The sequence below is a fragment of the Nerophis lumbriciformis genome, linkage group LG18, assembly GCF_033978685.3.
Source record: "Nerophis lumbriciformis linkage group LG18, RoL_Nlum_v2.1, whole genome shotgun sequence".
Lineage (NCBI taxonomy): Eukaryota > Metazoa > Chordata > Actinopteri > Syngnathiformes > Syngnathidae > Nerophis > Nerophis lumbriciformis.
In genome coordinates, this window is record NC_084565.2 from 42722501 (window position 1) to 42740000 (window position 17500).

The window sequence follows — 17500 nt, forward strand, 5'->3', positions numbered from 1 at the left end:
TCCTTGTAATGGATGTAAATTGATGTAATTTACATTATAATGTTTATTAGACGTCTTTAATATTATCCACAAAGTTCAATGAGCAGGTTGTGTTGTGTGTGAACATGTTTGTTGACTGTTTCTGCTGGTTGATTTTCTTTTTTTTTGCACCATGACTAGGGAAGGTTGTTTGGATTGGGTCATATAAGTGAATGCTGTGCTGTTTTGCTTGCAAGTTCAATTAATAGTTGTGGTATAGGTCAAATTGAAGATGCCGGCGGGCCGTAGTTTGGATACCCCTGGGTTAAAGACTTTTTTTTAATTTTATTTTTAATATGAAGGTTTTCTGGTGTTAGCTATGATCTACACGTTACACAAAGACACAATGCGCCTCACCGTCTGACACTTTTTGTCTTCACGTGGCAGAACTGGAGAAGCAGATGAAGATCGAGAACCTGTTTGTGACGTGGCAGCAGAGGTCCGCTCAGTCCAACATGCCCATCGCAGTGAGTCCTCAGAGAAACCACCACACTGCCCTTAGAACACACATGTCAAAGTGGTTTTCACCGAGGGCCACATCGCAGTTATGGCTGCCATCAGAGGGCCGCTTTTAACAGTGAACTATTGACTAATTTGCCCATGCATTTTATTATGAAATATATTTTTTTACGTCCACTGTAAAAAAAAAAAAAAAATTTATTTCTAATAACAATTCTGGTAAAAAAAAAATGTATTTAAAAATAAATAAATTCTGGTCAGCATTTTTTAATGTAAAATTCAGCATTTTTTAATGTAAAATCTACAGATTTTTTTTAAACATTCTATTACAGTAGATGGAAAACAGTACCCACTGTTTATTTACCATTTAAAAAAAATGCCAGTTTGTTACCGTAAAATAACTCTGGTACCATTTTTCCATTTACAGTAACAACAACCGTAGATTTTACAGTAAAAAAAAAGAAGAAAAAAAAGGCAACATTTTATAGTAAAAACAGTGGTAGAGTTTTTTTCAATTTACAGTTTTCAATTGAATATGTTGTAAAAACTTAATATCTATTGTCCTTTTAACAGTGATGGATAACTTGCTTTGAAACCATAAGTCAAGCAGATTTTAAAGTAAAAGTTGATTTTCAAGGTAAAAAAAAAAATGTTCAAGGTAAAAATAGCTTTTCAAGGCAAAAATTAATTTTCAAGTTAAAAACTGATTTTCAAAGTAAAAAATGATTTTCAAGGTAAAACATTTTTTTCAAGGCAGCAGTTTGATTTTCAAGGCAAAAAATTATTTTCAAGGTAAATTATTTTCAAGGTAAAAAATTATTTTCAAGGTAAAAAAAATTTTTTTACGGTAAAAGTTGATTTTCAAGATAAAAAATGATTTTCAAGGTAAGAAATGATTTTCAAGGTAATAAAAAATTTTCAAGGTAAAAGTTGATTTTCAAGGTAAAAAATTATTTTCAAGGTAAAAAATTATTTAAGGTAAAAGTTGATTTTCAAGGTAAAACATTTTTTTTAAGGTAAAAGTTGATTTTCAAGGTAAAAAAAATATTTTCAGGTAAAAAAAAATTTTCAAGGTAAAAGTTGATTTTCAAGGTCAAAAATGAATTTCAAGGTAAATAAGATTTTCAAGGTAAAAAAATGTTTTTCAAAGTAAAAGTTAATTTTTAAGGTAAAAAATGATTTTCAAGGTAAAAAATTATTTTCAAGGTAATAAAAAATGTTCAAGGTAAAAGTTGATTTTCAAGGTAAAAAATTAATTTCAAGGTAAAAAATGATTTTCAAGGTAAAAAAAAAATGTTTAAGGTAAAAGTTGATTTTCAAGGTAAAAAAAAATATTCAAGGTAAAAGTTGATTTTCAAGGTCAAAAATGAATTTCAAGGTAAAAAATGATTTTCAAGGTAAAAAACTATTTTCAAGGTAATAAAACATTTTCAAGGTAAAAGTTGATTTTCAAGGTAAAAGTTGATTTTCAAGGTCAAAAATGAATTTCAAGGTAAAAAATTATTTTCAAGGTAAAAAAAAATTTTTAAGGTAAAAGTTGATTTTCAAGGTAAAAAATGATTTTCAAGGTAAAACAATTTTTTAAGGTAAAAGTTGATTTTCAAGGTAAAAAAAAATTTTCAAGGTAAAAGTTGATTTTCAAGGTCAAAAATGAATTTCAAGGTAAAAAAAGATTTTCAAGGTAAAAAAATGTTTTTCAAAGTAAAAGTTTATTTTTAAGGTAAAAAATGATTTTCAAGGTAAAAAATTATTTTCAAGGTAATAAAAAATGTTCAAGGTAAAAGTTGATTTTCAAGGTCAAAAATGAATTTCAAGGTAAAAAATTATTTTCAAGGTAAAAATTTTTTTTTCAAGGTAATAAAAAATTTTCAAGGTAAAAGTTGATTTTCAAGGTAAAAGTTGATTTTCAAGGTCAAAAATGAATTTCAAGGTAAAAAATTATTTTCAAGGTAAAAAACTATTTTCAAGGTAATAAAAAATGTTCAAGGTAAAAGTTGATTTTCAAGGTAAAAGTTGATTTTCAAGGTCAAAAATGAATTTCAAGGTAAAAAATTATTTTCAAGGTAAAAAAAATGTTTTAAGGTAAAAGTTGATTTTCAAGGTAAAAAATGATTTTCAAGGTAAAAAATGATTTAAGGTAAAAGTTGATTTTCAAGGTAAAAAATGATTTTCAAGGTAATAAAAAATGTTCAAGGTAAAAGTTGATTTTCAAGGTAAAAAATTATTTTCAAGGTAAAAAATTATTTAAGGTAAAAGTTGATTTTCAAGGTAAAACATTTTTTTTAAGGTAAAAGTTGATTTTCAAGGTAAAAAAAATATTTTCAGGTAAAAAAAAATTTTCAAGGTAAAAGTTGATTTTCAAGGTCAAAAATGAATTTCAAGGTAAATAAGATTTTCAAGGTAAAAAAATGTTTTTCAAAGTAAAAGTTAATTTTTAAGGTAAAAAATGATTTTCAAGGTAAAAAATTATTTTCAAGGTAATAAAAAATGTTCAAGGTAAAAGTTGATTTTCAAGGTCAAAAATTAATTTCAAGGTAAAAAATGATTTTCAAGGTAAAAAAAAAATGTTTAAGGTAAAAGTTGATTTTCAAGGTAAAAAAAAATATTCAAGGTAAAAGTTGATTTTCAAGGTCAAAAATGAATTTCAAGGTAAAAAATGATTTTCAAGGTAAAAAACTATTTTCAAGGTAATAAAACATTTTCAAGGTAAAAGTTGATTTTCAAGGTAAAAGTTGATTTTCAAGGTCAAAAATGAATTTCAAGGTAAAAAATTATTTTCAAGGTAAAAAAAATTTTTTAAGGTAAAAGTTGATTTTCAAGGTAAAAAATGATTTTCAAGGTAAAAAATTTTTTTAAGGTAAAAGTTGATTTTCAAGGTAAAAAAAAATTTTCAAGGTAAAAAAAGATTTTCAAGGTCAAAAATGAATTTCAAGGTAAAAAAAGATTTTCAAGGTAAAAAAATGTTTTTCAAAGTAAAAGTTTATTTTTAAGGTAAAAAATGATTTTCAAGGTAAAAAATTATTTTCAAGGTAATAAAAAATGTTCAAGGTAAAAGTTGATTTTCAAGGTCAAAAATGAATTTCAAGGTAAAAAATTATTTTCAAGGTAAAAAAACTTTTTTCAAGGTAATAAAAAATTTTCAAGGTAAAAGTTGATTTTCAAGGTAAAAGTTGATTTTCAAGGTCAAAAATGAATTTCAAGGTAAAAAATTATTTTCAAGGTAAAAAACTATTTTCAAGGTAATAAAAAATGTTCAAGGTAAAAGTTGATTTTCAAGGTAAAAGTTGATTTTCAAGGTCAAAAATGAATTTCAAGGTAAAAAATTATTTTCAAGGTAAAAAAATGTTTTAAGGTAAAAGTTGATTTTCAAGGTAAAAGTTGATTTTCAAGGTCAAAAATGAATTTCAAGGTAAAAAATTATTTTCAAGGTAAAAAAATGTTTTAAGGTAAAAGTTGATTTTCAAGGTAAAAAATGATTTTCAAGGTCAAAAATGAATTTCAAGGTAAAAAAAGATTTTCAAGGTAAAAAAATGTTTTTCAAAGTAAAAGTTTATTTTTAAGGTAAAAAATTATTTTCAAGGTAAAAAATTATTTTCAAGGTAATAAAAAATGTTCAAGGTAAAAGTTGATTTTCAAGGTCAAAAATGAATTTCAAGGTAAAAAATTATTTTCAAGGTAAAAAAACTTTTTTCAAGGTAATAAAAAATTTTCAAGGTAAAAGTTGATTTTCAAGGTAAAAGTTGATTTTCAAGGTCAAAAATGAATTTCAAGGTAAAAAATTATTTTCAAGGTAAAAAACTATTTTCAAGGTAATAAAAAATGTTCAAGGTAAAAGTTGATTTTCAAGGTAAAAGTTGATTTTCAAGGTCAAAAATGAATTTCAAGGTAAAAAATTATTTTCAAGGTAAAAAAATGTTTTAAGGTAAAAGTTGATTTTCAAGGTAAAAAATGATTTTCAAGGTAAAAAATGATTTAAGGTAAAAGTTGATTTTCAAGGTAAAATTTTTTTTTTTAAGGTAAAAGTTGATTTTCAAGGTAAAAAAAAAATTTCAAGGTAAAAGTTGATTTTCAAGGTCAAAAATGAATTTCAAGGTAAAAAAAGATTTTCAAGGTAAAAAAAATGTTTTTCAAAGTAAAAGTTAATTTTTAAGGTAAAAAATGATTTTCAAGGTAAAAAATTATTTTCAAGGTAATAAAAAATGTTCAAGGTAAAAGTTGATTTTCAAGGTCAAAAATGAATTTCAAGGTAAAAAATGATTTTCAAGGTAAAAAAAAAATGTTTAAGGTAAAAGTTGATTTTCAAGGTAAAAAAAAATCTTCAAGGTAAAAGTTGATTTTCAAGGTCAAAAATGAATTTCAAGGTAAAAAATGATTTTCAAGGTAAAAAAATGTTTTTCAAAGTAAAAGTTGATTTTTAAGGTAAAAAATGATTTTCAAGGTAAAAAAATGATTTTCAAGGTAAAAAATGATTTTCAAGGTAAAAAAAATGTTTTTCAAAGTAAAAGTTAATTTTTAAGGTAAAAAATGATTTTCAAGGTAAAAAATTATTTTCAAGGTAATAAAAAATGTTCAAGGTAAAAAAAGATTGTCAAGGTAAAAAAATGTTTTTCAAAGTAAAAGTTAATTTTTAAGGTAAAAAAAGATTTTCAAGGTAAAAAATTATTTTCAAGGTAATAAAAAATGTTCAAGGTAAAAGTTGATTTTCAAGGTCAAAAATGAATTTCAAGGTAAAAAATGATTTTCAAGGTAAAAAAAATGTTTTTCAAAGTAAAAGTTGATTTTTAAGGTAAAAAATGATTTTCAATGTAAAAAAAAAAGATTTTCAAGGTAAAAAAATGTTTTTCAAAGTAAAAGTTGATTTTCAAGGTAAAAAATTATTTTCAAGGTAAAAAAAAAAAATGTCAAGGTAAAAGTTTATTTTTAAGGTCAAAAATGATTTTCAAGGTAAAAGTTAATTTTCAAGGTATAAAATTATTTTCAAGATAAAAAATGTTTTTCAAAGTAAAAGTTGATTTTTAAGGTCAAAAATTATTATACACATGCTGCCCTTTACACTTTGACCCTAGAACAGTCCGGGTGGTTCTTTTCCTCTTTGGTCCGGAGGACACCACGTCCACAGTTTCCAAAAACAATTTGAAATGTGGACTCGTCAGACCACAGAACACTTTTCCACTTTGTATCAGTCCATCTTAGATGAGCTCGGGCCCAGCGAAGCCAGCGGCGTTTCTGGGTGTTGTTGATCATTTTCGTTGGCTTCCGTGTTATAACTTCACTTCGTCACTTTTTACACCAAAATGCGTCCATTGGTCGTGAGTTCAAACCGAGTCATACCAAAGACTATCGACCAATTTCACTAGTACCGGTATACAGTACAACCCTAGTGATCGGTATCAGTATCGACCAATTTCACTCGTACCGGTATACCGTACAACCCTAGTGATCGGTATCAGTATCGACCAATTTCACTAGTACCGGTATACAGTACAACCCTAGTGATCGGTATCAGTATCGACCAATTTCACTGGTACCGGTATACCGTACAACCCTAGTGATCGGTATCAGTATCGACCAATTTCACTAGTACCGGTATACCGTACAACCCTAGTGATCGGTATCAGTATCGACCAATTTCACTAGTACCGGTATACCGTACAACCCTAGTGATCGGTATCAGTATCGACCAATTTCACTAGTACCGGTATACAGTACAACCCTAGTGATCGGTATCAGTATCGACCAATTTCACTCGTACCGGTATACCGTACAACCCTAGTGATCGGTATCAGTATCGACCAATTTCACTCGTACAACCCTAGTGATCGGTATCAGTATCAACCAATTTCACTAGTACCGGTATACCGTACAACCCTAGTGATCGGTATCAGTATCGACCAATTTCACTAGTACCGGTATACCGTACAACCCTAGTGATCGGTATCAGTATCGACCAATTTCACTAGTACCGGTATACCGTACAACCCGAGTGATCGGTATCAGTATCGACCAATTTCACTCGTACCGGTATACCGTACAACCCTAGTGATCGGTATCAGTATCGACCAATTTCACTCGTACCGGTATACCGTACAACCCTAGTGCTCGGTATCAGTATCGACCAATTTCACTAGTACCGGTATACCGTACAACCCTAGTGATCGGTATCAGTATCGACCAATTTCACTAGTACCGGTATACCGTACAACCCTAGTGATCGGTATCAGTTGGTTCCACAGAGTGGATACTGAGCACAGGTGTCTTCCTCAGCTGGCAGACCTGGAGACCTTGAAGCAGTCGTCCAGGCTGGTCCACTACTGCGCCACGCCGCTGCTCTTCGACCCCGTCTTCCGCAAGCAGATCCAGGAGGAACAAGCGGTGCCGCCGCCAGCGAAGGTACGCCAGACCCCTTCTGACAAAACCCCCCCCCCCCCGTGCTAAAATTGTCGCTCCGCCAGAAGCGCCATCGCTCCAGCGACTCCACGGCGTCGGGCCGCGACCGCAGCTACAGCGCCGACTCGGCCGACATGCTGCCCGGCCGGCTGAAGCAGGAGCCGTGGCTGCTGGACATCTCCAGCACCTTCCTGCAGCAGTACGTGCAGTACCTGCAGCGCATGGGCTTCATCCTGGTCCAGGTGCGCCCTCAGTCCCCGGCCCGCAGGTCTGTACCTCTCTTCCGTCTTCTTTTTAGCGCGTCACGCATTTCATCACTTTTGGCCGGGAAACATGCGCTCGCCGTCACTTTGGAGGCTTCCGACATATGTGACCCGCTGGGCTCCTGCGGGCCTTCGCTGTGTCCGCACTCATCCTCCCTCCCTCCCTCCCTTCCTCCCCCGCAGCATCGCCCGGGCTCGTGCCGCCATGCTGAACTCCATGTCATCGGAGGGCAGGATGTCTTTTTCTTATGTGAAGCAGAAGAGCGAGGACAGCCCCAAGGTGAGAGCAGCACTGTGGCGCAATAGTCTCTTCCAATGTTGCAGAAGGGGCGGGTTGTCATTTTGGTGAGAATCTGTATAAAGGTGTTAGTCAGGAAGGCTTTGCAACCTCGCCATATCCCTGTCCATCAGCAGGGAAGTTGTCACGTTGTGTAAATGGTAAATAAAAAGAGAATACAACAAATCCTTTTCAACTTATATTGAATTGAATAGACTGCAAAGACAAGATATTTCATGTTCACACTGAGAAACGTTCTTATTTTTGTGCAAATAATCATAAACTTAGAATTTAATGGCAGCAACGCATTGCAAAAAAGTTGTCAGAGGGGCATTTTTACCACTGCAAAAAGTCAGTGTTCAAAAAATAATAATAAAAAAAATACCCTTTACTTTTTCCTCAAGGTAAAAAATGATTTTCAAAGTAAAAAAAAAAATTTTAAGGTAAAAGTTGATTTTCAAGGTAAAAAATGATTTTCAAGGTAAAAAATGATTTCAAGGTAAACATTTTTTTTCGAAGTAAAAGTTGATTTTCAAGGTAAAAGTTGATTTTCAAGGTAAAAAAAAATTTTCAAGGTAAAAGTTGATTTTCAAGGTAAAAGTTGATTTTCAAGGTAAAAAAAAAAATTTCAAGGTAAAAATAGCTTTTCAAGGCAAAACTTAATTTTCAAGGTAAAAAATGATTTTCAAGGTAAAAAATGATTTTCAAGGTAAACATTTTTTTTCGAAGTAAAAGTTGATTTTCAAGGTAAAAGTTGATTTTCAAGGTAAAAAAAAAATATTTCAAGGTAAAAATAGCTTTTCAAGGCAAAAATTAATTTTCAAGGTAAAAAATGATTTTCAAGGTAAAAAATGATTTTCAAGGTAAAAATTTTTTTTTCAAGGTAAAAGTTGATTTTCAAGGTAAAAAATGAATTTCAAGGTAAAAAAAAATTTCAAGGTAAAAATAGCTGTAAAGGTAAACATTTTTTTTCAAGGCAGCAGTTGATTTTCAAGGCAAAAAAGATTTTTCAAGGTAAATTATTTTCAAGGTAAAAAAAACATTTTTAAGGTAAAAGTTGATTTTCAAGGTAAAAAATGATTTTCAAGGAAGGTAAAAAATGATTTTCAAGGTAAAAAAAAATGTTCAAGGTAAAAATTGATTTTCAAGGTAAAAGTTGATTTTCAAGGTAAAAGTTGATTTTCAAGGCAAAAAATTATTTTCAAGGTAAAAAATGATTTTCAAGGTAAAAAAAACATTTTCAAGGTAAAAGTTGTTTTTCAAGGTAAAAAATGATTTTCAGGGTAAAAAATGATTTTCAGGGTAAAAAATGATTTTCAAGGTAAAAAATGATTTTCAAGGTAATAAATTATTTTCAAGGTAATAAAAAATTTTCAAGGTAATAAAACATTTTCAAGGTAAAAGTTGATTTTCAAAGTCAAAAATGAATTTCAAGGTAAAAAATGATTTTCAAGGTAAAAAAAACATTTTTAAGGTAAAAGTTGATTTTTCAAGGTAAAAAATGATTTTCAAGGTAAAAAACAAATTTCAAGGTAAAAATAGCTTTTCAAGGCAAAAATTTATTTTTAAGGTAAAAACTGATTTTCAAGGTAAAAAATGATTTTCAAGGTAAACATTTTTTTTTCAAGGCAGCAGTTGATTTTCAAGGCAAAAAAAAATTTTCAAGGTAAATTATTTTCAAGGTAAAAAAAAAAATTTCAAGGTAAAAAAAAAATGTTTTTAAGGTATAAGTTGATTTTCAAGGTAAAAAATGATTTTCAAGGTAAACATTTTTTTTTTCAAGGCAGCAGTTGATTTTCAGGGCAAAAAAAATTTTTCAAGGTAAATTATTTTCAAGGTAAAAAAAAATTTTCAAGGTAAAAAAAAAATGTTTTTAAGGTATAAGTTGATTTTCAAGGTAAAAAATGATTTTCAAGGTAAAAAAAAATTTTCAAGGTAAAAAAAAGCTTTTCAAGGCAAAAATTAATTTTCAAGGTAAAAAATGATTTTCAAGGTAAAAAATTATTTTCAAGGTAAAACATTTTTTTCAAGGCAGCAGTTGATTTTCAAGGCAAAAAATTATTTTCAAGGTAAAAAATGATTTTCAAGGTAAAAATTTTTTTTCAAGGCAGCAGTTGATTTTCAAGGTAAATTATTTTCAAGGTAAAAAAAAATTTTCAAGGTAAAAAAAATAATTTTTAAGGTAAAAGTTGATTTTCAAGATAAAAAATGATTTTCAAGGTAAGAAATGATTTTCAAGGTAAAAAAAATTTCAAGGTAAAAGTTGATTTTAAGGTCAAAAATGATTTTCAAGGTAAAAAATGAATTTCAAGGTAAAAAAGGATTTTCAAGGTAAAAAATGATTTTCAAGGTAAAAAATGTTTTTCAAAGTAAAAGATCATTTTTAAGGTAAAAAATGATTTTCAAGGTAAAAAATGATTTTCAAGGTAAAAAATTATTTTCGCAATAGTCTCTTCCAATGTTGCAAAAGGGGCGGGTTGTCATTTTGGTGAGAATCTGTATAAAGGTGTTTGATCGGTGTTATGCTTTTGAACATTTTTAGTCAGGAAGGCTTTGCAACCTCGCCATGTCCCTGTCCATCAGCAGGGAAGATGTCACGTTGTGTAAATGGTAAATAAAAAGAGGATATAACAAATCCTTTTCAACTTATATTCAGTTGAATAGACTGCAAAGACAAGATATTTCATGTTCACACTGAGAAACTTTCTAATTTTTGTGCAAATAATCATGAACGTAGAATTTAATGGCAGCAACACATTGCAAAAAAGTTGTCAGAGGGGCATTTTTACCACTGCAAAAAGTCAGTGTTCAAAAAATAATAATAAAAAAAATACCCTTTACTTTTTCCTCAAGGTAAAAAATGATTTTCAAGGTAAAAAAATGTTTTTTTTAAGGTATAAGTTGATTTTCAAGGTAAAAAATGATTTTCAAGGAAGGTAAAAAATTATTTTCAAGGTAAAAAAAAAAATGTTCAAGGTAAAAGTTGATTTTCAAGGCAAAAAATTATTTTCAAGGTATAAAATGATTTTCAAGGTAAAAAAAAAAATGTTTAAGGTAAAAGTTGTTTTTCAAGGTACAAAATGATTTTCAAGGTAAAAAAATTTTTTCAAGGTAATAAAAAATTTTCAAGGTAAAAGTTGATTTTCAAGGTCAAAAATGAATTTCAAGGTAAAAAATTATTTTCAAGGTAATACATTTTTTTCAAGGTAATAAAAAATTTTCAATGTAAAAGTTGATTTTCAAGGTCAAATATGAATTTCAAGGTAAAAAAAACATTTTTAAGGTAAAAGTTGATTTTCAAGGTAAAAAATGATTTTCAAGGTAAAAAATAATTTTCAAGGTAAAAGTTGATTTTCAAGGTAAAAAATTATTTTCAAGGTAAAAAATTATTTTCAAGGTAATAAAAAATTTTCATGGTAATAAAAAATTTTCAAGGTGAAAGTTGATTTTCAAGGTCAAAAATGAATTTCAAGGTAAAAAATGATTTTCAAGGTAAAAAAATTTTTTTAAGGTAAAAGTTGATTTTCAAGGTAAAAAATGATTTTCAAGGTAAACAATTTTTTTTAAGGTAAAAGTTGATTTTCAAGGTAAAAAAATATTTTCAAGGTAAAAAAAATGTTTTCAAGGTAAAAGTTGATTTTCAAGGTCAAAAATGAATTTCAAGGTAAAAAATGATTTTCAAGGCAAAAGTTGATTTTCAAGGTCAAAAATTAATTTCAAGGTAAAAAATGATTTTCAAGGTAATAAAAAATTTTCAAGGTAAATGTTGATTTTCAAGGTAAAAAATGATTTTCAAGGTAAAAAAAAATTTTTCAAAGTAAAAGTTGATTTTTAAGGTAAAAAATGATTTTCAAGGTAAAAAATTAATTTCAAGGTAAAACATTTATTTCAAGGTGAAGTGAAGTGAAGTGAAGTGAATTATATTTATATAGCGCTTTTCTCTAGTGACTCAAAGCGCTTTACATAGTGAAAGCCAATATCTAAGTTACATTTAAAGCAGTGTGGGTGGCACTGGGAGCAGGTGGGTAAAGTGTCTTGCCCAAGGACACAACGGCAGTGACTAGGATGGCGGAAGCGGGGATCGAACCTGCAACCCTCAAGTTGCTGGCACGGCCGCTCTACCAACCGAGCTATACTGCCCCACAAGGTCAAAAATGATTTTCAAGGTCAAAAATGATTTTCAAGGTAAACATTTTTTTTTCAAGGTAAAAATTGCTTTTCAAGGCAAAAATTAATTTTCAAGGTAAAAAATGATTTTCAAGGTAAAACTTTTTTTTTTAAGGTAAAAGTTGATTTTCAAGGTAAAAAATGATTTTCAAGGTAAAAAATGATTTTCAAGGTAAACATTTTTTTTCGAAGTAAAAGTTGATTTTCAAGGTAAAAGTTGATTTTCAAGGTAAAAAAAAAATTTCAAGGTAAAAGTTGATTTTCAAGGTAAAAGTTGATTTTCAAGGTAAAAAAAAAAAATTTCAAGGTAAAAATAGCTTTTCAAGGCAAAAATTAATTTTCAAGGTAAAAAATGATTTTCAAGGTAAAAAATGATTTTCAAGGTAAAATTTTTTTTTTCAAGGTAACAGTTGATTTTCAAGGTAAAAAATGAATTTCAAGGTAAAAAAAAAATTTCAAGGTAAAAATAGCTTTTCAAGGCAAAAATTATTTTTTATGGTAAAAAATGATTTTCAAGGTAAAAAATGATTTTTAAGGTAAACATTTTTTTTTCAAGGTAGCAGTTGATTTTCAAGGCAAAAAATGATTTTCAAGGTAAATTATTTTCAAGGTAAAAAAAATGTTTCAAGTTAAAAACATTTTTTTAAGGTAAAAGTTGATTTTCAAGGTAAAAAATGATTTTCAAGGTAAAAATAGCTTTTCAAGGCAAAAATGAATTTTTAAGGTAAAAAAAAATTTTCAAGGTAAAAAAAGCTTTTCAAGGCAAAAATTAATTTTCAAGGCAAAAATTAATTTTCAAGGTAAAAACTGATTTTCAAGGTAAAAACTGATTTTCAAGGTAAAAACTGATTTTCAAGGTAAAAAATTATTTTCAAGGTAAAACATTTTTTTCAAGGCAGCAGTTGATTTTCAAGGTAAATTATTTTCAAGGTAAAAAAAAATTTTCAAGGTAAAAAAAAAATTTTCAAGGTAAAAAATGATTTTCAAGGTAAAAAATGATTTTCAAGGTAAAAAATGTTTTTCAAAGTAAAAGATCATTTTTATCTATCTGTATAAAGGTGTTTGATCGGTGTTAGGCTTTTGAACATTTTTAGTCAGGAAGGCTTTGCAACCTCGCCATATCCCTGTCCATCAGCAGGGAAGATGTCACGTTGTGTAAATGGTCAATAAAAAGAGGATACAACAAATCCTTTTCAACTTATATTCAATTGAATAGACTGCAAAGACAAGATATTTCATGTTCACACTGAGAAACTTTCTTTTTGTGCAAATAATCATGAACTTAGAATTTAATGGCAGCAACACATTGCAAAAAAATTGTCAGAGGGGCATTTTTACCACTGCAAAAAGTCAGTGTTCAAAAAAAAAGAAAAAAAGTACCCTTTTCCTTTTCCTCAAGGTAAAAAAATGATTTTCAAGGTAAAAAAAATGTTTTTTTAAGGTATAAGTTGATTTTCAAGGTAAAAAATGATTTTCAAGGTAAAAAAAAATGTTCAAGGTAAAAGTTGATTTTCAAGGCAAAAAATTATTTTCAAGGTAAAAAAAAATGTTCCAAGGTAAAAGTTGTTTTTCAAGGTAAAAAATGATTTTCAAGGTAAAAAATGATTTTCAAGGTAAAAAATTATTTTCAAGGTAATACAAAATTTTCAAGGTAGTAAAAAATGTTCAAGGTAAAAGTTGATTTTCAAGGTCAAAAATGAATTTCAAGGTAAAAAATGATTTTCAAGGTAAAAAAACATTTTTAAGGTAAAAGTTGATTTTCAAGGTAAAAAATGATTTTCAAGGTAAAAAATGATTTTCAAGGTAAAAGTTGATTTTCAAGGTCAAAAATGAATTTCAAGGTAAAAAATTATTTTCAAGGTAAAAAAAAATGTTTAAGGTAAAAGTTGATTTTCAAGGTAAAAAATGATTTTCTAGGTAAAAAAATTTTTTTAAGGTAAAAGTTGATTTTCAAGGTAAAAAATGATTTTCAAGGTAAAAAATGATTTAAGGTAAAAGTTGATTTTCAAGGTAAAAAATTATTTTCAAGGTAAAAAAATATTTTCAAGGTAAAAAAAAGATTTTCAAGGAAGGTAAAAAATTATTTTCAAGGTAAAAAAAAATGTTCAAGGTAAAAGTTGATTTTCAAGGTAAAAGTTGATTTTCAAGGCAAAAAATGATTTTCAAGGTAAAAAATGATTTTCAAGGTAAAAAAAATTTTTTTAAGGTAAAAGTTGTTTTTCAAGGTAAAAAATGATTTTCAAGGTAAAAAAATGTTTTCAAGGTAATAAAAAAATTTCAAGGTAAAAGTTGATTTTCAAGGTAAAAAATCAATCAATCAATCAATGTTTATTTATATAGCCCTAAATCACAAGTGTCTCAAAGGGCTGCACTAGTCACGACATCCTCGGTACAAAGCCCACATAAGGGCAAGGAAAAACTCACCCCAAAAAATGAATTTCAAGGTAAAAAATGATTTTCAAGGTAAAAAAACATTTTTTAAGGTAAAAGTTGATTTTCAAGGTCAAAAATGAATTTCAAGGTAAAAAATGATTTTCAAGGTAAAAAAAAACATTTTTAAGGTAAAAGTTGATTTTCAAGGTAAAAAATGATTTTCAAGGTAAAAGTTGATTTTCAAGGTCAAAAATGAATTTCAAGGTAAAAAAGTATTTTCAAGGTAATAAAATTTTTTCAAGGTAATAAAAAATGTTCAAGGTAAAAGTTGATTTTCAAGGTAAAAGTTGATTTTCAAGGCAAAAAATGATTTTCAAGGTAAAAAATTATTTTCAAGGTAAAAAATTTTTTTTTTAAGGTAAAAGTTGTTTTTCAAGGTAAAAAATGATTTTCAAGGTAAAAAAAATGTTTTCAAGGTAATAAAAAATTTTCAAGGTAAAAGTTGATTTTCAAGGTAAAAAATCAATCAATCAATCAATGTTTATTTATATAGCCCTAAATCACAAGTGTCTCAAAGGGCTGCACAAGCCACAACGACATCCTCGGTACAAAGCCCACATAAGGGCAAGGAAAAACTCACCCCAAAAAATGAATTTCAAGGTAAAAAATGATTTTCAAGGTAAAAAAAACATTTTTTAAGGTAAAAGTTGATTTTCAAGGTCAAAAATGAATTTCAAGGTAAAAAATTATTTTCAAGGTAAAAAAAACATTTTTAAGGTAAAAGTTGATTTTCAAGGTAAAAAATGATTTTCAAGGTAAAAGTTGATTTTCAAGGTCAAAAATGAATTTCAAGGTAAAAAATTATTTTCAAGGTAATAAAATTTTTTCAAGGTAATAAAAAATGTTCAAGGTAAAAGTTGATTTTCAAGGTCAAAAATGAATTTCAAGGTAAAAAATGATTTTCAAGGTAAAAAATTATTTTCAAGGTAATAAAAAATTTTCAAGGTAATAAAAAAATTTCACGGTAAAAGTTGATTTTCAAGGTCAAAAATGAATTTCAAGGTAAAAAATTATTTTCAAGGTAAAAAAAAATTTTTAAGGTAAAAGTTGATTTTCAAGGTAAAAAATGATTTTCAAGGTAAAAGTTGATTTTCAAGGTCAAAAATTAATTTCAAGGTAAAAAATGATTTTCAAGGTAATAAAAAATGTTCAAGGTAAAAGTTGATTTTCAAGGTAAAAAATGATTTTCAAGGTAAAAAAAATGTTTTTCAAAGTAAAAGTTGATTTTTAAGGTAAAAAATTTCAAGGTAAAAAATTAATTTCAAGGTAAAAAATGATTTTCAAGGTAAAAAAAAATGTTCAAGGTAAAAGTTGTTTTTCAAGGTAAAAAATGATTTTCAAGGTAAACATTTTTTTTCAAGGTAATAAAAATTTTTCAAGGTGAAAGTTGATTTTCAAGGTAAAAAATGAATTTCAAGGTAAAAAATGATTTTCAAGGTAAAAAAATATTTTTAAGGTAAAAGTTGATTTTCAAGGTCAAAAATGAATTTCAAGGTAAAAAATGATTTTCAAGGTAAAAAAAAATATTTAAGGTAAAAGTTGATTTTCAACTTAAAAAATGATTTTCAAGGTAAAAGTTGATTTTCAAGGTCAAAAATTTATTTCAAGGTAAAAAATCACTTTCAAGGTAATAAAAAATTTTCAAGGTAAAAGTTGATTTTCAAGGTAAAATTTTTTTTTTCAAAGTACAAGTTGATTTTTAAGGTAAAAAATGATTTTCAAGGTAAAACATTAATTTCAAGGTAAAAATGATTTTCAAGGTAAAAAATTAATTTCAAGGTAAAAAATTAATTTCAAGGTAAAAAATTATTTTCAAGGTTAAAAAAAATGTTTTAAGGTAAAAGTTGATTTTCAAGGTAAAAAAGGATTTTCAAGGTAAAAAATTAATTTCAAGGTAAAAGTTGATTTTCAAGGTAAAAAATGATTTTCAAGGTAAAACTTTTTTTTTAAGGTAAAAGTTGATTTTCAAGGTAAATTTTTTTTTTTAAGGTAAAAGTTGATTTTCAAGGTAAAAAAATATTTTCAAGGTAAAAAAAAATTTCAAGGTAAAAGTTGATTTTCAAGGTCAAAAATGAATTTCAAGGTAAAAAAAAGATTTTCAAGGTAAAAAAAGATTTTCAAGGTAAAAAAATGTTTTTCAAAGTAAAAGTTAATTTTTAAGGTAAAAAATGATTTTCAAGGTAATAAAAAATGTTCAAGGTAAAAGTTGATTTTCAAGGTAAAAAATTATTTTCACTGCGATGAGGTGGCGACTTGTCCAGGGTGTACCCCGCCTTCCGCCCGATTGTAGCTGAGATAGGCTCCAGCGCCCCCCGCGACCCCAAAGGGAATAAGCGGTAGAAAATGGATGGATGGAAAATGATTTTCAAGGTAAAAAATTAATTTCAAGGTAAAAATGATTTTCAAGGTAAAAAATTAATTTCAAGGTAAAAAATTAATTTCAAGGTAAAAAATTATTTTCAAGGTTAAAAAAAAAATTTCAAGGTAAAAGTTGATTTTCAAGGTCAAAAATGAATTTCAAGGTAAAAAAAAAGATTTTCAAGGTAAAAAAAGATTTTCAAGGTAAAAAAATGTTTTTCAAAGTAAAAGTTAATTTTTAAGGTAAAAAATGATTTTCAAGGTAATAAAAAATGTTCAAGGTAAAAGTTGATTTTCAAGGTAAAAAATGATTTTCAAGGTAAAAAAATGTTTTTCAAAGTAAAAGTAGATTTTTAAGGTAATAAATGATTTTCAATGTAAAAAAATGATTTTCAAGGTAAAAAATGATTTTCAAGGTAAAAAAATGTTTTTCAAAGTAAAAGTTGATTTTCAAGGTAAAAAATTATTTTCAAGGTGAAAAAAAAAATGTCAAGGTAAAAGTTTATTTTTAAGGTCAAAAATGATTTTCGAGGTAAAAGTTAATTTTCAAGGTACAAAATTATTTTCAAGATAAAAAATGTTTTTCAAAGTAAAAGTTGATTTTTAAGGTAAAAAATTATACACATGCTGCCTTTTACACTTTGACCCTAGAACAGTCCGGGTGGTTCTTTTCCTCTTTGGTCCGGAGGACACGACGTCCACAGTTTCCAAAAACAATTTGAAATGTGGACTCGTCAGACCACAGAAAAACTTTTCCACTTTGTATCAGTCCATCTTAGATGAGCTCGGGCCCAGCGAAGCCAGCGGCGTTTCTGGGTGTTGTTGATCATTTTCGTTGGCTTTGCATAGTAGAGTTTTAACTTGCACTTAACAGATGTAGCGACCAACTGTAGTTACCGGCAGTGGTTTTCTGAAGTGTTCCACGAGCCCATGTGGTGATATCCTTTACACACTGATGTGGCTTTTTGATGCAGTACTGAGGGATAAAAGGTCCGTAATATCATGGCTTACGTGCAGTGATTTCTCCAGCTTCTCTGAAAATGTTGATATTACGGAGCGTAGATGGTGAAATCCCTAAATTCCTTGTTGAGAAATGTTGTTCTTAAACAATTTGCTCAGGCATTTGTTGACAAAGTGG

The 17500-nt window shown here is 27.9% G+C and overlaps 1 protein-coding gene across 2 annotated transcripts in view; it reads left to right on the plus strand.

Moving 5' to 3' along the window:
• The window catches only part of szt2 (SZT2 subunit of KICSTOR complex), a 332720-nt gene that overhangs the window by 297438 nt on the left and 17782 nt on the right, over positions 1–17500 (plus strand). For both annotated transcript variants that reach the window (XM_061978415.1, XM_061978416.1), the window contains 4 exons: positions 406–485; positions 6742–6867; positions 6930–7132; positions 7311–7407. In XM_061978415.1, the coding sequence (XP_061834399.1) occupies positions 406–485; positions 6742–6867; positions 6930–7132; positions 7311–7407 (506 nt within the window). The remainder of the gene's footprint in view (positions 1–405; positions 486–6741; positions 6868–6929; positions 7133–7310; positions 7408–17500) is intronic.